This window comes from Cynocephalus volans, chromosome 5, assembly GCF_027409185.1.
Source record: "Cynocephalus volans isolate mCynVol1 chromosome 5, mCynVol1.pri, whole genome shotgun sequence".
Taxonomy (NCBI): domain Eukaryota; kingdom Metazoa; phylum Chordata; class Mammalia; order Dermoptera; family Cynocephalidae; genus Cynocephalus; species Cynocephalus volans.
Genome location: NC_084464.1, coordinates 126,735,849 through 126,758,315, shown reverse-complemented (window position 1 = coordinate 126,758,315; position 22,467 = coordinate 126,735,849). Strand labels below are relative to the sequence as shown.

Sequence of the window (22,467 nt, the reverse complement as noted above, 5' to 3'; positions counted from 1 at the left end):
ACACAAAATGCCAAGTAATACTTTAGGACAAAGTCACCTCAATTTTTTTTTTTTTAAAGTACATACATAATTTTGCAAAGTGAATGCTTACCGAGCAAAATAACTTTGTTTCCGTTCCTTCTTCTCTTCCTTGGTATCCATAATACACAATCAAAAGTGCAAAGTATTTGGAAATGTCCTTCGTTTTAATCAATGAATCAAAACCCTGTAGTAAAAAATAATAAAGTAACTGTAAATTACGACGTTCATAATGGCCAATATGAAAAATAAAGCAGAGTAGAGCTACAAATGAAAGATAAACTTAAACCAGGAAACATAGTCACATGAGTCAAATACAAAACGCAAATGCCCATGGGGAGGGTGGAAACCACAAAAGAATAGAGATGTTAAACTATAGAGATGATAAACCTTAATGTAAAAAGCTGATGGAAAACCAAACTAAAGTATTTCCCTCATAATTAGATTTCAAAATGTGCCAAAATGAAAACTTTCACTGGCTTTGGAAGACTGTAGGCTAGCTATGCAGATGATAATTATTATTTTTTTAAATTTTGGAACTCATAATCTTTTCAAGTAATTAATAATGACTATGTCTCAGATAATTATGTAAAATGGCTTATTTAGGTATTTTACAAAAATGTTTTCTTTAAAAATAAAAATAACCTCAGTGTTCTATGTTATTTTTGGAAACATGCCAGCAAGTACATTGCACTTGAGCTAATGTGGAAATGAAAGTACTAAGACCTCAGTATGCTATTCATCAGAATGGCATTATATGCATGCCTCTTCCTCTCCCCATCCCTGAGACACTCACCTATGCTTGCTGGCAGCAGTTTAAAACTATCATAAAATAATTAAACTATCATAAAAATAGTTTCTCCAGATCATTAGTCCTTAAATACCATTTTCATCATGCCACTCCCTTGCTAAAAAATTTCCAATGTCTACTTATTGCCTAAGTAGACCTAAATTTTCTGCAGGGCATTAACAGTCCTAAAACCTGTCATTTTACCCTGAAACAAAATCATGTTCTCTAATCAAATTTAAATCAAAAAAAGTAAAGTACATTCATCAACCAAATTACTTACTATTTTGGACTGGCTAGCTAGCTCAGTTAGTCAGAGCACAGCCTTGTAATGCCAAGGTCAAGGGTTTGGCTCTGGGTACTGGCCAGCTGCCGAAACAAAACAAAACAAAACAAAACAAAACAAAACAATTATTTACTATTTCATTTCAATTCAATAAAGAATTTGACCCACAGTACATATTACATGAAGGGTACTGTCATAAGTACCAGGGACCAAAGATACATGAGGCATGATACTTACTCTAATGGGATTTACTGTCTTGCTAGGCTTAGGGTTTCAAGACAATGGGATATGTACTATTATGGAGGGGGCACAGGGTGCTACTAGAGCCTACAGAAAGGACACTTAACTAGCTCCATTTAGTCATTCCACAATCTACATATTTCAAAATATCATGTTGTACACAATAAATATATACAATTTTTATTTGTCAATTAAAAAAATAAATTTACAAAAAACAGCCTCATGCAGGGCCCACTGCATGCACCACCACTGCCCCTCCCCTCCCCCCAGGACACACACATACAAATTAAGGTTGTAAGTATGAGTATGGGCTTCCCAGGTAATGAGTACAGGGATGCAGGTACAGATTGAACAAAAGCAAAAAGACAAAATAGTCTGCTGCTGCTCTAGAGTAAAGTGTGAAGCAGGAAAATGGTGGGAGCTGAGAATGAAGACATGGGAATTGTCAGGGTCATGCAAGACCCTGCATGCCGCACTAAGGAGCTATGCACTGCCTGCGTGCTTTGCCACACTTTGCCAGACATCACTAAGTGATCACAGAGAACCCAACAGCAGCTCTTGCAGCAGACATAACGAAATTGACCGGAACTGGTTCACAAGATAAAACCAATTTTTTACATCCACCAAAGGGTCTTACATGAGGGAATGTGGTAAAATCAGATTGTTGAGGTAGAATATGGACTTCAGAGGATTAAGAACAGGGTAAAGTGGACTCAGAAAGAAGTCACAATAAAATGAGTTGAGGGCATAGGTCCCAAACCTAGGAAGCAGTAGTTAACAGAGAAATACCTAGGAGACAAATGAGTTGATAGTTGGTGACTCATTCAAAGTAGACAAGATAGGAAAGGAAGCAATGAAGAATGCCCTCCAAGTTTCTGCTTCAGGGACTGGGTCGACTATGACAGCACAGATACAATATACAGGAAGAGGGCAGACTGTGTGTGGGACAGGGGAGTGGAAGGTGATGAGAGATAGATCTGGACATGTTGCTTTGAGATGCCTATGGGGTAGTCAGCTGGAGACATGCCCCAGACTCCTGATTACATCGAAAGCACAGGAGGACAGTAAGGGCAGAAGAAAAGGATTAGAAATTCTCAGCATATGGTTGTACTTAGGGAAAAAAAGAAAAGAGAAAAAATGATATGATGATGAGATCACCATAGAAGCATGGCAGCTACGCACAAGCCCTGTATGGAGACAACGGGAGACACAGTCTCAACTCTTACTGCTTTACTTCAATGTCCTTAACATGGATTCCTCCGTCCAGGAGTTTTTCATCTAGTGGGGAAAATCAGATGTGTGCAAATAACTAAACTGAAGGGTGGTAACTAGGAACTGTCCAATGAATAATAGTAAGAATTCAGAAGACACAAAATTCAATTTTGATTAAGTTGATAAAATAAACCTTTCAGGGCGGTTAAAATTTCAGTGTAAAGAAGAGAGATAGGGCATTCCAGAAAGAGGGAAAGGGATAGCAATGAAAGGGGCAAGACAGATTCAGGCAAGAGGGACAGAATAGCTACCAGGTAGGAAAAGGGAACCAACCTTGATGCCTACCTATCATAAGCCATTTATTTCAACATATTATCCATGTTATCTCTTTTGATCTTTACAACCACATTATGAGTCAGGTATCCTTATTTCCATTAAATTGAGGCTGAGAGGTGATAATTAATTTCCCTAATTCAACAGCACAGCTGTGGTGGAACAGGGATTTAAATCCAGTTTGGTGCCATATGATCCAGCAATCCCATTGCTGGATATAAACCCAAAGGAATGGAAATCATCATGCTGAAGGGATACCTGCACTCCCAAGCTTATCACAACTCTGTGTACAATAACTAAGATATGGAACCAACCTAAATGTCCATCAACGGATGACTGGATAAGGAAAATGTGCTACATATACTCAACAGAATATTACTCTGCCATAGAAAAAAGAAAGGAATTCTGCCATTTGCAGCAACATGGATGAACTTAGAGAAAAATTACGTTAAGTGAAATAAGCCAGGCACAGAAAGAGAAATACTGCATGTCTTCACTCATGAGTGGGAGCTTAGAAAAAAAGCAAATAACATTAAAAAAAAAAAAAAAAAGAAAAGAAAGAAAGCTAGAACAATCACAATAACATGCTGAACTTTCAAAAGTAAAGAACAGAACTGAGGTTACTAGAGGTGGGAAAGGGGGAATGGGGTGGGGGTATTAGTGAGAAATTGGTAGATACACAAAAAATGATTACATTGTAGAATGCTGAACATACTAATTATACTGATTTGAGCATCACATTGCACACAGGTATTGATATTTAACAGGGTACCCCATAGATATGTACAATTATGTTTCAACAACAACAAAATAAATAAATAAATAAATAAATAAATAAATCAGTTTGGTGTACACTCCAGTGTTGATATAGACTGAACAGTGTCCCCCAAGTTTTAAGCCACTGAAATGTAATCCCCATTGTAACTGTTGAGGGTAGGAAATCTTATTATTGTAATTGATAGGTGGGGCCTTGAAGAGGGGATTAGATTCTGAGGCCCATGCCCTAATGAATGGATTAATAATGGTGGTCTTGGGAGTGGTTCTGAGAGCTTTAAAAGAGCACATGAAAGTCTCTCTCTCTGCTCCTGCCTTTCTTGTAATGTGATACCCTATGCTTTAGATTTCCCAGCCTCTGAAACTGTAAGCAATAAACTCCGTTTTCTTACTAATTACCCAGTTCCAGGTATTTTGTTATAACCATCAGAAACGGACTAATACAAGAGTCTTTCAATAACTTCTGGAGCCAGGAAGCATTTGGAGATGAGTAAGACAAAGTAGTCTGGAATCAACAACATCCATTGCCTCCACATAAATTCTGCAAGTTCAGACGAACACACCTGGCCACTGGGAGCAGGGGAGTCGCTGAGGACCTTCAACAGCACAGTATCAGCGGAACAGTGGGAGTAAAGCCACAGTATGATGAATTGGGACAGTTAGCACTCATTCAAGAATTTGGGTGATGGAAGAAAGAAGAAAAAGAAAAGATGGTGGCTGAGTGTCCCACTCTCACGAGCTCAGGCTCACACTGTGGTTTGAACCCCTGGGGCTCCTCCCCAACTCTGTGACTTTATCCATACTCCTTCCCCAAGCTTGAGGTAACCTTGCTATGCTTCTTTTTCTGACCGAATCCAGCACAAGGCCCAATTCTGCTTTAAAACATTCCCTGAACACCTACTTGTGCGTCTTTCTCTCTCCTCCTTAGGAGCTTATTTCACATGTCACCTATCACTTTCTGCAAGGCACTTACACACTGCACGACAATGGCACTTCACTTAGCCTCCTCAGCCCCAAGCCATAAATTCCTTCCAGCCAAACACCACCATGTTTCACACTTTTCTTATACTTCCCTACACACCTGGCATAGAAGTATGCACAAAATCTACATAAAAGCTAAGAAAGGAATTAAATTAATGCAGAATTGGGAATAAGGTCAATTATATGGCAGATTAATATAAATCCAAGGATTCCTTCCAAATTACGAAGTACTTGGGGATGAAGAATGTAGACTCATGCCGGGTTCCTTGAGACTCCAGAAAGGATTAGAATCCCAGGCTCTCAGCCCTGCTTTGGGCCAGGTGGCTTATTTTAAAGTTCCTCTCCTACATGCCACAAATATGTGATGAGCTCTGTTTATTAAGTTTCCCCTCATGAATAAAAATGAAGCCATAAAAATCTAATTGGAAAATTTTTATATTGCAAGCTGAGCCAGAAACTAATATTTCGATCTAGCAGGAAAATATTGACAAAAATAAGCACAAGAGAAAAAGATTAAATGATCCAAGAACTGACATCTGGTGCTGCTGTGTCTGTTTAGAACTGGTAAGGCTTTTTTGTTTTTCAATACTCTACTAGACAAATGAAAATATGCTAATTTTTGGTTTCTTTTAAGTTTCCAGGAATGTTTATATTCTTTAAACAAGACAGACACAGTCCTTTCAGATTTAGACACACTGACAGATTAACCAAGAAGAGCTCAGCAGAAGATGCTATAAAAATGATTTGCACAAGACACGACACTGCAGCCTTCATGATGTGGTGAAGAACCAGAGCTCCTTAAGTCAGTCTCTAATGCAAACTACAGTTTCCATTATAATGGTTATAATGGGCTTCTTAAAAGCCCTTCATTCATTTAATGTTGACTTTTCCTCACATCAATACACTCTAGACTCATCCAAACATCGACTTACAAGCGTCTCCTGCATTTATGGTATATTGCAGATCAAAAAGAATTTTATGAGGGAGCACAAGATGAACCTTCCCTCTAAATATTTCTTTTTGTAATCTTAAATCAGGATAGTCAGTTTAAACCTAAATTCAGTTCATTATTCAAATAAAAATAGCACATACAAAATCCTTACCTCATGAGAGCTGTGTTAAAGATGATGCATTTTTTGTACTACCAGCAAAGTGTGCCCTATGAGACCATGGCACCATTTAAAGAGAATTTAAGAGCAGAGCTAGCAGAGACTTCCTAAATACAGCAAATTAGTGTGGACCCACACAACACAGTGTGGCTTTTTGGACTCACATCTAACATACTACAGTTCCTTGAACATTCAGATACAACCACTCAGGACTAGAAAAACACCAGTGTATCCATGACGCCCATTAACTGTTTCCCCAACAACAAGTTTCCTAATATACAAACAAAATAATGGCAGGAACATGCACTGAGGCTTGGTCACACTGAACTTGGCCACTAAAAGAACAGATCAAAATGTACCTTTCTGTGCAGACACTTCCTCCTAGAAAATACTTACACTTACTCAGAAATATGACAGGTGCTGTCTCTCTCAAAGCCACACTGTCATCTAAACAAAGGAAAGATATTCAAATTTCAGTGTTAACCAAGGTCAGAAAGTTGAACATTCTCTCTAACAAGAAACCTGGGAAGGACACAGAACGAGACACAGACACATTCCACAAAATCCTAAAGGGAGCAACCAGAAGACAAATAAACAAACTTGTGTCACAAAAACAAACAACAAGAAAAAACAAAACAGCAACAAAGAACTAAAAAGTTATGCCTGAAAGCAAGGTGATGATCAAGGTGATGAACTACTGATCTGCTACCTGAAGTCTCCGGATGATGGCAAAATGAAAGGAGAACTTGTCAATGCTTATTTCATTATTCTCTGCCTAGGGAACTCAAATTTGACCTGAAAAGAATTAAACAAGTGTGAGTGTCAGTGCTCTCTTAACTAAGATGAGTAAACAGATTCCATCAAAGCTCCTAGATACTCTAAATGAAGACCCATCTCTGGGCTTGATAGATCATTTTATAAGTTCTCTCTAACAAGAGAACATGCAAATGAGACCTCTAAAAAGTCATTGGCAGGCTCAGGAATTGCTGAAGATGTGGAAAGGCCAGATGTCTGAAAACAGGCAAATACATTTTAATTTTCAAGAAAAGTTAGAAAGGGGATTGTGCAAAATACACATTGGAAGACATTACGTAGATCCCCAGGAAAACTTTAGAAATGATCCTTAAAGGCAGCTTGGTAAGGGCTTGGAAGAGGAGGCAGTGAACCCTGAGATCCATAATGTTCCCAGAAAACCAACCATTCTGCAGAACAACAAACAAATGAGCCTTTTCTGAAACATCTACCATGGACCAAGCACTCTGCTGCAGATAAAAAGATGAAGACAATATTCACTGGCCGGAAGACCGGGCAACTAGCACCCACCAGCTGTAATGAGAAGGGGTAAGTGCTCTGATTTTGGCCTGTACAAAGAACCACAGAGCACAGAGGGGGAAGTGACTTAGATCCACAGATATGTATTTCACATTCATGGATCTGCAGGTTACTGCACCCATTGAAAACTACTATTAAGAAGAAAATCAATCTTGATGAGTAGACTAATATTTTCCATCAATTTTTAAATTAAAAATGTTTAATTTCAAAAATTCCTTCAAAGCTGAGATGTTATAAAGTCTACACATCTGAGTTCTCTGATTTCAATATGCTCTGTGCTTTATCTGAATAACACAACATGTTATTATGGTAAAGTAGCACTTTTAAAGCAGGGAGGGCATGGTTAGAATCCAGGCTCCACCATCTACAAGGTATGTAGCCTTCAGCAAATTATCCAGTTTCTCTAATCCTCAGTTTCCTTATATGTAAAAGGGCTGTTATAGAGCTTAGATGTTTCTAGAGTCTGGTGCTCCATGGAACAGAAAATTCTATCCACTGAGGTTTCAATGAATCCAGACATGCAAGTGTTCATGAGACATTACTTGCTACAACACCTGGCAAATTCAAATTTGCCTCAAATAGAAAAACCATATCGTGAACTAACTAACTCGGCAGACCTAGTGAATACAAAGATGACAGGAAAGAGCAACAGTTAAACATTTATTAAATATTAACCATATGCACCAAATTTTTTGTTCAATGCTGTTACACACAGTTTAGTTAAATCATTATGACTATAAGGGGATTAATATTCTCAATCCTTTTCAGATTAGAAGTATGAAGTTTAGAAGGATTAAAGAATTTATTCAAGGTCAAACAGTCATAAGAGTTACAGCCGGAATGATCACCTCTGTCTGATCCCAACGAAAGAATCACTAATAATAGTCTCTACTGCTAGGCTGTTACTACACAGAATTTTCACATTAAGTGCCTGGTTCTTCCTGGATTTAACCACAGTTAAAAAGAACAAGAGGATGAACACCAGCTTTCTGGCCAATTGTCCTTTAGGGTGTAAACACTGATCCATATGCAGGTTAGCCATTACTGTGCATTATAAAATGCACTGCAGTGAACTTGTCAGTGCATTTAATAAATATTTATTGCAGTGATCAGACTTTTAAAGAGCTAACTGGAAAGCATATTCCCTTAATTCACTAAATTAAATGAATTGCCCCTTAAATTTTAAGAACATACAGATGTCTTTGAATATGCCAGGAATATTTCTTAGCAATTGGCACCATACCAACTTGCACCATGCCCCAATTCCTTCTGTTTCTGTTGCTCTGAAAAGTAATTTTCTGCCAATCTAATTGTTTCCCTACAGAACATGGAATTGGTAAATACAGAGAATCAGAATTTGGAAATTTGATCTTTCTGAAAAAACATCCATTCCTTTATTGGTTTTAAATTTAAAAAGTTAGTTTTTTCTAAGCAACAAAAATTGTAGCTCCTTTTTAGAACTAGAAATTATGGCTCTATAAAAATTCTACCAAAGGTGTTTAATGTATTAAATGCATTCTATCACTAAAACTCATAAGTTATAAGAAGTCAGTTTTGAACAACTTTCTACCTGCACACAAAAGACAGACTAGAGGACAGAAATAGGCATTAAGTCATACAAAAATTAGTTGCAGGCAGTGAAAACAGAACAGAGTCTACTCTGTTGATATCATCTCCTAACCATAAGAGAAAACTTTCTCTTTCTCACCATCAATCACTATTTATTGAGTACCTGCTACATGTATATCATTGACCCTCACAAGAGCTGGGAAAAATCTGATGCCTGCATCACCGACAGTGGGGTTTGCAGAAAATAGGTGCTAATGTGAACTACTGTGCCAGCGCCTCATGCTCACGGCAAATGCTATCACCACGGCATGGGTCCTGGTCTTACACTGTGCCACGACTTCTTCAATGCCAGGAGAGAAATAAGTGTGGCCAGTATTACTGCTACTACTAAGTATTATTATTATCATTATTATTATTCTTGGGGGGGGGTAGGTGTCTATTTGATGGATCTGAACTAAGAGTTAACTGACGAAAACAAAACTAATAAAATATGATGAATAAAAAGTACTAAAAAATAAATGGAATGTCTTCCCAAAAAACCATGTAGTATATGGACTGCAAATACTAGTTTTCAAGTTTTTTTTTTTTTTTGGGGCAGCTGGCCAGTATGGAGATCTGAACCCTTGACCTTGGTGTTTTAACACCATGCTCTAACCAACTGAGCTAAGCAGCCAGCCCAAGAATTTAATTTGAATATTGCTGTGGATTGATGTCCCCTCAAAACTTAGTCCCCAATGTGACAGTGTAAAGAAGGTGGGAAATCCTATTACGGTAATTGATAGGTGGGGATTTGAAGAGGTTATTGGACTGCAGGACCATGCCATAGTGAATGGATTAATAATGGTCAGAGGCATGGTTAGGAGGTCTTTAAAAGAAAAGCACATGAGGGTCTCACTCTCTCTCTCTGCTCTGCCATTTCTGCCACATGAGACCCCTGGGTCACTGTCCCCATCACCAAGACCTTCACCAGATGTGTTCCCTGAACTCTGGACTTCCTAGCCTCCAAAACCGTAGGCAATAAATTTCATTTTCTTACACGTTACCCAGTTCCAGGTATTTTGTTATAAGCAACAGAATGGACTAATACAAATATCTTCTGAGACTTTATCAATGAAAGGCACAAACTTCATTCTATCAGGTAAATTGCCATTTCACTAAAGAAAAGGCCATGTGCTGCTTTATTCTCTATGACTGAAATCTGAAATTGAATGCATTTTCAAAATAAACTGGCATACACTCATACTTGTTAAGATGCAAAAAAAAAAAAAAAAAAACCCAACAAAATTATCACTCTTTTTAATGTGCTTTCAGCATATTTATTTACATGGAGAGTATAAGAGGCAATAAACAATTTACACTTACTCATATGTAGCGCCTTGTAACATATTTATGAGTATTTCTTTTTCATTCAGTAAGCTTTTACTAAGAACCTATTTTATGCCTACCACTGTACTATTTATCTAAAACCTATGAATATAAAAATGACTCAATATGCTCTAAGGAAACTTCCATTTTTGACAAGTGAGATAAGATTTATATAAGTAAAATAATCAGAAAAAAGGGGTTTGAAAAGTTTATGCCAAATAAAATGTATGATACACAGTGGAAGTGCTAACAGAAAGTATGAAAAGGGCCAGGTCACACGGGCCAGCATTGTTAGGGAAGGTGTTAGAAGTGAGACATCTCCAAAAACAACCATTATGGTTATACTTTTATCTCAATAGTGCTTCACAATCAACAACCACAGTTGTAAACTAGAAAGTTTTATCCTGAATGAAAATGTTCTCTACCAGGGCACACTTAAGGGGACAGCAATTCTACAGATTCTTCTGCCTCAGATGTCTTGGGTAACAATGGAGAGAGGCATGGTAGCACAGTCTAAAATGCAGTCAATACAAATGTGAGTTTGGAAACAAGGCATAACAGAAAGTATCTACAGAGCAGAAAATATGCCCAACGTGAAAGTGAATCAGCATTGTGAAGTACTACAACCTCTACTTGGAAAAAAATTATGTATATGATATTTAACTATAATTTTCCAGGAGACTGGCTTAAGAAACCAAGTATATGGTTTAAGTACTTATTTTGTTTAAAGGCTTATTTAGTTGCTCAATATAAAAGTTCTTATAGAATTGAAAAGAAAAAAGTGACTCTTTTATAGACTGGATTATTGTTCTCAATTATGCACTCCTTCCCTCGGGTAAGAGAATTACACATCCATACCCTTTGCTATACAACTCTGTGGTGCTTTGCACTAGCACAGAGTATACCTCCCCACCCACTTTGCCATGTGACTTGTTTTAACCAATAGACTATGAGGATTAATAGTGTTACTTACTTAACTTAAGCCAATAAGAGATCTATCAGGTTTCTGTTCTCCACCAGAAGAGTATGCTCCATTTAGTTACTTTTTCTTGTTCAGCTTGGGTTCCAGGATAAAGACATGTGAAAGAGACCTGAACTCCTGCCTCAACACTGGACCCTAGCTCAGCCCTGTGGAACCCAGTCAAGACAACCAAACCATAATCAACCTGCAGATCCATGAACATGAAATAAATATCTGTGGATCTAAGCCACTGAGGTTTGGAAGTTGTTAGCATTCTCACAACAAAAAATTCAATATACTCTTAGAAACATCCTGATTCATAAGTTACTTAATGGAGTTTTACTAGGAAGATCAAAACATAGTACTGTCTGTATGAATGATTCTACCATGGCCGAGAATATCAAAGCCCAAAGACAGAAGCAGCCAATTGACACAAATAGCTGAGGAAGTTTTCTTTCCTTCCAGTTGTCATTTACCCCAAAACCAATTGGCATGGCTCTAGAGTTTCAGCTAAGAAGGCATCATTTGAACTTAGTCACTGTCTTAGTATATTCATCTATAGACTTTGATATTACTTACCATTATGGATTGAATTGTTTCACCCCCCAAAATATGTTGAAGTCATAATCCTCAGTACCCCAGAATGTGATCTTATTTGGAAATAAGGTCATTGCAGATGTAATTAGTTAAGATGATGTCACACTGGAGTGGCATGAACGCCTAATGCAACATGAGTGGCATCCTTATACGATGGCCATGCAGAGATAGGGACACACAGGGGGAATGCCATGTGAGGAAGGAAGCAAAGCTTGGAGTTATGCAGCTGCAAGCCAAGGAACACCAAGGATTACCATCAAACCCACCACAAATTAGGAAGAGGCGAAGAAGGATTCCTCCACAGGTTTCAGAGGGAGCCTACTCCTGGCCAACGCCTTGATTTTCGACATCTAGATTCAAGAACTGTGAGACAGTAAATTTCCTCTGTTTTAAGCCACCCAGTTTGTGGTAGTCATGGCAGCCCTAGGAAACTAATACACTGATTTGCAATTACTTTTATACACTATCACTGTTCCAAAAATATACTCCAAAAACGTTATTACTTTCCTACCATGTCTATTCTGCCACTTTCTCGTATAATTTAAAGGAAATGTGGGCATGTCATTGAGAGAATCGGTAAATATTGTTTTGAATATTGGAGCAGAAAGCGTATCCAGTTAACATCTGCACCCAGGAGATAATCCAAGCACAACTTATTCGAGTAGGTGGACCAAGAACTGACCTATCAGGGAAAAATTCTCACATAAAAGGGGTTTACAATATTCTGAGAATGCAGCATCATCATATATCATGCCACTCTCATACTTTCTTTAGAAATTTTAATCTAACAAACTCATACTGCCAGGTTTCTCAGGGCATGCTTATGCTACCTCGAGTCATTTTCTAATTAATTGTTCCTTGTGCCCACATTCCTTCCAAGAAGACTGTAAGTTCACTACAGGCAGGGAATATGTCTTATGTTGTCCATGCATGCACAGGTGCACACACAAGCACACATCACAATTCCTAGATTAGGCTGGACACAGAATTTATGTTTAATAAATTGATTCATTTTATTTATTTTTTGCTTCTGGCCAGTATGGGGATCCAAACCCTTGACCTCGGTGCTGCTAATAAGTTGGTTTTTGATTTGTTACAGCAAAATAACAGAAACCGACTTCATTTTATGGAATAATGTCTTGCCTTTCATTTAAATTAATGGTCTCTGCTTTTTAAAATCATATTCCACATAAATAAAAGTATTTGAGCATAAAATCTTATTTTTTTATTTATAAGAGCATGTCTTCTACACTAATATACATTATAAAATACATAAAAATAGAAGTGATAAAAAGATAATGTGCTAACCATTTCTTCCCATATTCTCATGAGGTGCAAGAACCCCAATCTGGAAACCATTGGTCTAAACTATGAGAGCAGATATTTTAAAACATTTCCTGGGATTTGGTCCTTTCCAGGAAATGCTAAGTAAGATCTATGAAATTCTAACATACTTATGAATGTTAAAACATTCTCTGATAGATTCATGAAATTGTCCAGATCAAACAGGCAATATTTTAGAGTTGATGATAGAGCTGTCCTTGAAGCTAGAATTAATTTGTGTGTTAGGAGATCCCTATTAACACGTTTTACCAACATATTATCAGATCTTCAGGCAAATGTCTATAAGACTGACAGAATCAAATGATATAACATACTGATCTTGAAAATAAGTAAAAGAGAAAGATTAGGCAAAGGTGAAGATGGAACAGAAAACTCATAAATCATCCTTAATAATGTCATCAACATAACATTCAATTTTCCCCTATTCCATGTGCATGTATGTGGATAATGCTGTGCTAGAAAATGAAAGACATAAGAGTAATATAAAACACAACCCCTATAAGCATACTTGTAAGAACATAAAGCAAGCCAATATTTAGTTTACTTGTGGTAAAAATATTTAAATGCCAGAAGAACTGAAGTCAGAGTAGAATAAATGGTTTGGAAAGTGTGCACGGAATTAAGTATCAACCTGGTATGGAAGACAGACTTTAAAGGAAGAAATGTGGAAGGAAATTTCAGATAGGAAGGGCAGAAAAAGGCTTGGAGGCAGAAATTACCCTCCTGTGTGTGTAGGATTGCTGAGGATTCTGACTCCACTGGAGTGCCAAATTCACACAAGAGTCAGAGTGGGAGATAAGGTGGAATGTATGAAAGGTGAGGAGGATACAGTGCTATCATCACCTAACTAGTACTCTCTGGCTTAAACTTCCCAGAGAGAAGACAACACCACTAAAATCTCATAAATCATTGCACTTGGTCTACTTATTCTTGAAGAAACAGACTTGGGGCTGATCTATACACAAAACAAGCTAGCTAAATGCAAGAAAATACCAAGCAGATGGATGTGTGGGTGAAGATATTCGTAGCTTTGAAAGGAGGAAGAGAAAGTAAAATAATGTCAGAATGAATATACATTTGGCGAAGAAAAGTCAAAAACCTAAGAATTCTGTGATACATTAATTTTACTAATTTTTAACAATTATCATTGTAATACATATGGATGACAAATAAAAATGCGGAAAAAGAAAATATAAATCACCTATGATCCCATCAATGGGGAAAAAGCTTTAATATTTTGGCACTTTCCTGTCTTTTCTTCTGTGCAAATTTATCTTTAAAACCAAATTAGGATCTTTTTGTATATACAGATATTTAATTCAATTATTATGAACATCTCCTAAGTGATTAAATATTGTTCAAAATCATTATTTTAATGGCTAAATTTTTACCACATATATATGTACTATCACTTAAAAAATGACTGCACTGTTGGATTTTTCTCAAATTTTCACAATAACACCTTTGATAATAACTAATACTTATATATTTGCTTACTCTGTGCCAGGCAGGGTTCCAAGTACTTTACATAAATTAACCAGCCTAATTCTCTATACAATGTAGGAGGCAGATACAATTATTATCTTCATTTGACAGATGAAAAAAGTCAAGGTGTGGAGAAATTAACTTGCCTAAGCCCACATAGGGGGTAAATGGTGGAACAGAATTCCAAGCCAGGTAACTGTTTCTTGCATCCCTGCTTTTAACTCCTCTACTATACCACTTACCTATCAAAGTTAATGGGTTCATCACTGAACTTCTGCATTATCTCTGATTATCTCCTTAGGATACACTCACAATAGAATCACTGGTGCCTAAACTGTTCTCCATCTAAGGTATACTAACATACCCTCTTACCATCTGACACAACCTTATCCTTGCCAGCACTGTTATCAACTTTAAAAATCTAATTATAATCTGAATTTCTTTGATGCAATGAAGTCAATATTTTTTCATGTTTTGGCCATCTTACGTTCCTACTTTGTGAATTTTCTATTCTTATTCCTTACTATAATGCTTTTTAAAGAAGCAAGGCATGTTAAGTTGAAATTGTTTTAGAAAGCTCTGTGACTCAAAATAGTAAAGAGAATTGCTAACTAGCTGTTTCAGTGGAACCCTAGAAACAGGCAGTACCTTGGGGTAATCACCAGAAAGCAGGGATGAGGGCTCAGCTGTAAACACCTGAGACCATAAGACTGAGCAGGCAATACCTACAGACTGATTAATAGCCTGAAATTGTATTTACATGATACAACAGGGGCTACACTTATCCAATGGCTAGAATATTTATCGCTGCTACTCAGGGCACTCTCAATTCCTGGTGTCAACATGTCTGGGGAAACAATTCAGTAAGTCTGATATTTGCATAGTGAGTCAAAACTACAGGAGGAAAATGGAAGATCTGGAGGGATCTCATACTTGGTCTCAACACTTATTCCTCTTTTACAAGGTACACCTGGTTAGTGACAAGAACAGTCCACCAGTCATAAATTCTACATGAACAGTGGTGAGCAAACACTGTTAAATCGTTACTCTCTAAATCCTCTGTTAATCAGTCATCAAGAGCAAATTACCTCATGCCAGGCACTTTGCAATAAAACCAAGCACCTAAGATATCCTCTGATTCCTTGGGCTGGAATTAAAAATATTTCATTCACATACTCAGGGGTCACTTCTTAGGATGGGTCACTCTCTCCAGATAGTTCATGTCATCTATCAGGGCCAATGTTTAATACAGTCAGTCCTCCATATCTATAGGTTCCACATTCATGGATATTCTGGGGAAAAAAATTCCACCAAGTTCCAAAAGCAAAACTTGGAAACCACACAAATGGATGTATAGGCATTGTATTAGGTATTAAAAGTAATCTAAAGATGATTTAAAGTATCTGGGAGGATGTGCATAGGTTATATGCAAATACTATGCCATTTATATCAAGGGCTACAGCATCCATGAATTTTGGTACCCAAAAGAGGTCCTGGAACCAATCCCCTATAGATACTGAGGGAGGACTGTACTTTCAATTTCTTAAGAGTAACCTTTTTCCTATTAGATTTCTAAACTTTAGTGACACCCTATTTGGAGGCTTTAGCCCCTTTATGTACCAACTATAAAGGAAAACCCAGAGTTGGAGGCATAAAAGGCACTCTGTCAGATGAGGGTCATAATAAATATAAAACCTACTTTTAATGAGTATTAACATGATATTAGAAAGAGAATTAGTAAAGCAATCCAAGGCTGCTAAAAAAAACAAAAACAAAACAAACAAACAAAAATGATATGGATGTGTATTACACTGAGGTGAGGGTGAGGATGGGCTGGGGGGAGAAGAGGGAGGAACGGTTAAAGATAAGCTTCAAGCTTGTTTTGTTTTTTTGACCAATATTATATGCTACCCAAAAATCACAGTTAATTTTTACTAGAAAGGCAATTTTGCTACTTATAAGAAATGTCCAATCACAGTAGGGAAGCCTACTTGGAACACTAAATTACATGTGGAAGGCTCCATGTGTTTATGGAATCTCAACTAAGAAAGGCCACTGGAAATGACAGCAGAACTGAGTTTGGCTTGCAAATATGATTGAGTGTTCCAAGTAGAGAGAACAGCATGGTGAATAAAAATCATATGCTGTGTGCATGCAGGAAGTGACAATTGGTTTTATATTACTAAAACAGACATTCTCAACTTAGGGGTCCACAAACAAGGACATGTAGGCAAATGCTGAGTGATGACACCTTGAACTTTTATCAATTTTTTAAAGGGTCCCTGAAATGGGAGAGAGGGGGCTAAGTTAAGAATGATTGTGAGCCAAATACATGGCAGAGAGGGGCAAGGGAAAGGAGGTAAATCCCTAAGGGACCAAGAGATCAAGCTAAGATACAGATTCCTTCCTGTGTATGACAGGAATCCTTTAGAAGGCTAGAAGAGGGAAGTTTAGAAGAAGGCAGGCTGAAATGTAGAAGACAGAATGTAGACAACAGTCCAAAGCATCTGGGCTGGCTGGTTAACTCAGTTGGTTAGAGCATGGTGTTGTAATGCCAAGGTCAAGGGTTTGGATCCCCTTACCAGCCAGCTGCAGAAAACAAGATGAAAAATACAAAGCATCTGAGGAGCCAAACAAGGGCAGTGCGAATAGAAATGAGTGAAGGAGAGGACTGGTTACATGAAAAATGAGCAGGCTCTAGGTTCATATTTGCTTGTATAAATGTAAAATGTCACTGGAAGATTCTCTATTAACTGATAATAGCAGTTGCCTGTGGACAATTGCCTATGGATAGGGGAAGCAGGCAACTGTGGGGCAGGGATGAGAAGGAGTCCTTTCATCTTTTGGGGAAAAAAAAAAAAAAAAAGAATCTCCTGTTTAGCCCTAATATAGCATCTAAGATAGGTAGTCAAAATAAGTGACTTAAACTGAATGGCTTTATGAACTTCAAATTAGTGATGAACGGACATAAATTTAATGGTTAAAAAATAAGTGGAATTTAGTTTTACAAAACTATGTAACATTGTTTTCCATTTGACACACATATATATATATAAGCTCAAATATACTAAATTTACAATATTTGTTCAAAACATATTTAATGTAACAAATTAAACTTGTTCATCAAAAACATACTGTGTTCAGAGATCAATTCTACAATGTTTTCATTTATTTGGTTTTATGTTTTATATTTTGCCGTGTTCCACAAAGGATGTGAGTCAGCTTAAAATATCACAATTCAAGAAAACGGGAAAATGTAATTAGAAAAGAATCAGAATCAAGAAAAACAAAGGATATAAGCTCAAGACCCAAGAGAAAGTTAGAATATCAACATTAGGTTATACGTTCTTATATGGTTACTAAAATTGAGCTGCAAATTTGACTCTTCATTTCCTATTTGCAAAATTAGGAAGGGAAGTATAATCACTTACGTGATTCTCGTTTTGCATGACTGAAAAAAAAAAGACAACCACATTAATTGTTCAGGGGAAGTAAAGCTTTTCTTTGGCATCTTGAGATAAATGGAATTCCTTGCACAGGTCTTTATACAGGAGCTGTAGAAGGGACCACGATCTTTTTTATTTTTTTTATTTTTATTTTTTTAAAAGATGACCGGTAAGGGGATCTTAACCCTTGGCTTGGTGTTGTCAGCACCACGCTCAGCCAGTGAGCGAACCGGCCATCCCTATATAGGATCTGAACCCATGGCCTTGGTGTTATCAGCACCACACTCTCCCAGTGAGCCACGGGCCGGCCCAGGACCATGATCTTAACCAGATCTTTAAAGTAACACAATAGTAGGTTTCTTCTGACTGTCTTTATTAATAGACTCCCTCAGTGGGAGCACAATGGTGGGCTGGGGGTGTCAAGGAAGCAAAACAAGTTTACCAAAGTGTGTAGCTTCTGAAAATCTGGCTGGCCTCTTGGTCTAACACCTAGTATTGCAGAGGAATGGGTGGATGTCTTGACCTTTGCTCAGCCAACCCTCTGCAAACATCATTTCTCCCAGTTAAGCTTCTGATCAAATTTACAAACAGACAATTCATATTTTCTGGCATGTGGAGAAACAGAGGTATTTTGTACCACTGTTGAGGGGAGACCAGTGCACAATTATTCTTCAGCCAAACATTCCCTATATTTGAAATTCAAGGTTATATAAATTTTATATACTCTTTCTGCAACAATAATAATTTTGATTTTAGCATATGTAAATTGAGTGGATCCTATTGAACTTAAACACAAGAAAAAAAAGAAAAAGAGAATTATAGGCTGGGATTTTTAAAAGGACAGTAAGTGACATTTAGCAAGAAAGGGATGGAAGTTTCTAAAATAAAACCTTGGGGGAAGATACAGAACGATAGAGTAGAAGCTTCAGGTTTTAGGATTACATTAAAGTGGTACATATGGATGCAGGGTGCTGGGGGCTGATGAAGCAGGACCCAACAAATGAGTCATCCAATCCCATAAGGCTCTGCACACTTGATGCAGGACACACAAGAGAAAAACGCATCTTCCATGCTGAGACTAGGAACCAGCTGGTATTTGACTGTGATTGCAAGGCCCAGATTAGCAACACATTGTTAAGCGCTCAACTTCTATCATCAAATCAACAAATAAATATTTATAAGTAACAAAGTAAAGAAGAGTTTATTGTAATCACAGGGAAGGGCTCTTCTGAAAAGTGTAAAGTGAGCACTGTAAATTAACTGCTCCAATGTAAATTAATTGCTCCATACCCTTGATTACAAATTTAAGATGTGTAAAATATAATTATCTTTATTGCCTGGGGGAATTTTTGCTTTGTTTTAGTAAATCATAACAAATTAGATTTTTTTCATAAGTGCCTTTCCACTGTTGGTTCCCCAGTCTTACTACCTTTTACATAAAAGTGTTATTCCCCACCCATCCAGGAAGAACCCGACTAGGTTAGAGAAGCAGTAGTAATACATTATGGATTACCATATTTTTTGAAAGGGAGTCCCTTGGGTAATATGTAGTGAAGATGGTGAAGATGTATTAAAATGAGGAAAAGAAAAAAAGAAAGTGAATGGACCGCTCCCTTATAATTTTGTTAAGCAGAGATTGAAAAGAAGTTAATACTGACTCAAAATTTACGTGACAGGAAAACAAAAACAAGTGCAAAACTAAAACAAATGAAATGTGATGCAGTTATCCTTATTTTTTTTTTTTTCCAAAATAACATTTTACTACCACCCTGGTTATCAAACTTGCAAACTAATATACTTATGTACTGAGGAGAACAGTTAAAAATTTGTCTCTATGCCATATATTGTGTATCATTTAGGAGTCACAGACACTTCAAAATGTTTTTATTTTTACCTTCACCTGTAATAAATACGTTGTAATTGGATCAAACCACAACAATTCAATTCTAAAACAAGTTAATATGTCACATGAACCAAATCACTACTCCCTCTGGAGTAACTTAGAATTTTCTTTAAAACATGAATCGTATTTTTTAAATTGTGTGTGAGAGTTTAATCGAAATAGGTTTGATTGCCAGTGAGACTGGAAAATTTGCAAGCTTAGACAGGAAATGAATTTAGGAGTTGAGGAGAATTACCTCATTTAATAACACATTACGGAAGAATAGCATATAGTCCTAAAAAATACCAGAATTCAAGTATTAATGCTAAAATTACTGTTTGCCTATTTATACAAAGAAGCAATTTTTAAATCCAGTTAAATTTCACAGCCACAGCACGAATACATCGTAATTCTAAATTGTCGTTTTTAGATATAGCTTGAAAGACTGTCCATTCACTCACCAAATAATTAATGAGCACCTATTATGCATCAGACGCAGGGGATACAGGGTTGAAAAAAACGAAGATTCTGTCCTCTTGGAGTTTATACCGATTCATTTCTCCAAATCTCTAAATACGTTAATATAAAATTGGAGCTTACAGTGATCCATTTTCCAAAACTCTAAAACCTTACCGCTTAACAAAAATAGAAAATGATAGCCTAGGATGGGATAATCTTGCCAAAAGCTCTGAGGTATGAACTTTACACTTGGAGGAGAAAAAAAAAATTCATAACCAGTTTCTCAGAAACACAAACCACACACCGAGTTGGAAGTTAGGCTGAGCACAAGGCTGCCTCTGCTGGCTGACCCGGTGCATCCTTCCAGCAGAATCTCCACTCCCGACACCTGTATTAAACTTGCCTCTAAACACATCCCTTCGCGTAAGAAGGAGGCTAAGTAGGCTGCACAAGGACACCACAGCCTCCTCTTTCCTCAATCACTTGACTTCTAGAAGGACCTTCTCTAAAGCGGCCCTACAATTTTGACGGTAAGGGGTTGCGCCATAAATGTTCTATACCACCCAGTCAGGTCTGAAATTCACAAAAATCCAGTGACTTCCTTATGTCGCTAAAATAAAACGCTTTGCCTGTCTACATGTTTTGGCTAAAAAGATAGGAAGAACGCATCTGCTAATCCAGGCGAAAAAAATGCAGCGACATACTCCTACCTGAGCTGCTACGAATCCAACGGTCTTCTCTCCCCAAATCAGCCACAAGGCAGCCTGTCCTCCCCACCGCCGCCCCAGCCCGCACCCCACGGGCCCCCAGGGGGTGGGCGGGGAAGGGTCAAGCTCTCCCTCGCCCCCTCTCGGCCTCCGAGCCCAAGAAGAGGTTTGCAGGTTAACAGTGGCTACGCCCAGCGCCATTAGCACACCTTCGAGAGCTTCAGCGAGCCCCGGCGGGAGGCAAGTTTGGCGGTCCCGGCCGCTACCCCCGGCCTCTCCCCCACGGTGGCAGCAGCAGTCACGGAGGCCGCCGGGGCTGGACCCCGCCTCACCCACCTACCTACAGGGCGGGGGCGCCGGCTCTTCGTGCCCGGGAGGAGGGGGTCGGACGCACGCATTTCTGGGAGAGGTGGCCTCTGCTGCTGGGCGCGGGGGAGCGCATCCTCTTGGGTGGGTGGAAGGAGGGGTCGGAGGAGGACCGCGAGCCGAGGAGGAGCAAGGGGAGGAGGCAGGAGCGCCCAGGCGCGCGCCCGCGGAGCCCCGGGAGTGCGACGGCTGGGTGCCGCCGCTGCCGCCGCCGCCGCCGGCTGCCTGAGGCCTCTCCCCACGCGCGGTGCCTCGCCGTCCCTGCAGCTGCGCCCACGGTCAGGGCATCGGCCGCCACAGGCTCCCGGGCCCGGCCGAAGGCGGGGAGCCGCGGGTGGCGCGACGCGGTGCAGAAGCCCGCCTCTAGCTCCGCCCGGTCCGCGACACGCTCCGCGCCCCTGCGCGCCGGCGGGGGCAGCGGGGCTCGGCGGCCGGCCTCGGCGGCTCGGGCTGCGGCTGCGGCATCCTCCCGGCCCCCCTCGACCTCTGAGCTGGGAGGCTGGGCACCCGGGTCGCCCCCGGCTGCGGCACCCTCCGTCGCCGGGGCACAGTTCCGGCCCCAACCCGGGCCCTGCGACTCCTCCCCGGGGAGCTGCGCGCGCGGTCTCCGCAGGCCTCGGCCCTTTGTGGCGCCTCCCCAGCGCCAGCGCGTAGCTGCCCCGGCAGGCCGGCTGCGGAACCTGCGAGGGTCTGCTTACCTCGCCCGGGCTGCATCCCCTACCGCTGGCCCGCCTTGACCCCCACTCTTCGTGGGAAATAAGGTTTTGAGAGCAGAGCTGGAGTTAGAGCGTCTCCCTGAGCTTTAAAGCCCCTTGCCTTTCCTTCCAGCTCGAGGACCGCTGGCCACAATAAATTCATCCTTCTGTCCCTTCCGGCGTTGCATTTAGTACAGGGGCTCACCATCTCCTCCCCCTCCCGTCCCCGGTGCAACATCCTGGATGCAGCCAAATTGCAATCGTTAGCGCGAAAGGAACGTAGCAATTGGAACGTAGCAATTGGGTCCTCCAGGCGCCTCTTGGCAGAGACCCGAGGGAGCCTTGGTTGGGAAGGTTTGCATCAGCATCGGGGCCTGTGCCTGTGAGCGTCCCATCCCCACTTGGGCGCTGTTCCCTGTATGGTCGCATGACTACCACTGCAAGATGACAAGAAGGATGTTGCTGCGCTGTCACCCTTACACACAGAAAAAAAAATCTCCAGGAAGAGCTTGCAGTGAT

At 39.5% G+C, this 22,467-nt stretch overlaps 1 protein-coding gene across 4 annotated transcripts in view; it reads right to left on the bottom strand.

The window, feature by feature from the left end:
• The window catches only part of NCOA7 (nuclear receptor coactivator 7), a 122,550-nt gene extending 101,090 nt beyond the window's left edge, over positions 1 to 21,460 (bottom strand). For 2 of the 4 annotated variants that reach the window (XM_063096511.1, XM_063096513.1), the window contains exons 1-2: positions 21,228 to 21,460; positions 92 to 205 (exon numbers count right to left, since the gene is read on the bottom strand). In XM_063096511.1, the coding sequence (XP_062952581.1) occupies positions 92 to 141 (50 nt within the window). In that variant the 5' untranslated portion in view covers positions 142 to 205; positions 21,228 to 21,460. Of the gene's footprint in view, positions 1 to 91; positions 206 to 1,088; positions 1,175 to 21,227 lie in introns of those variants that run through there. The other 2 variants (XM_063096512.1, XM_063096514.1) reach the window with 2 other exon arrangements.
• Between the last annotated feature and the right edge of the window lie 1,007 nt (positions 21,461 to 22,467).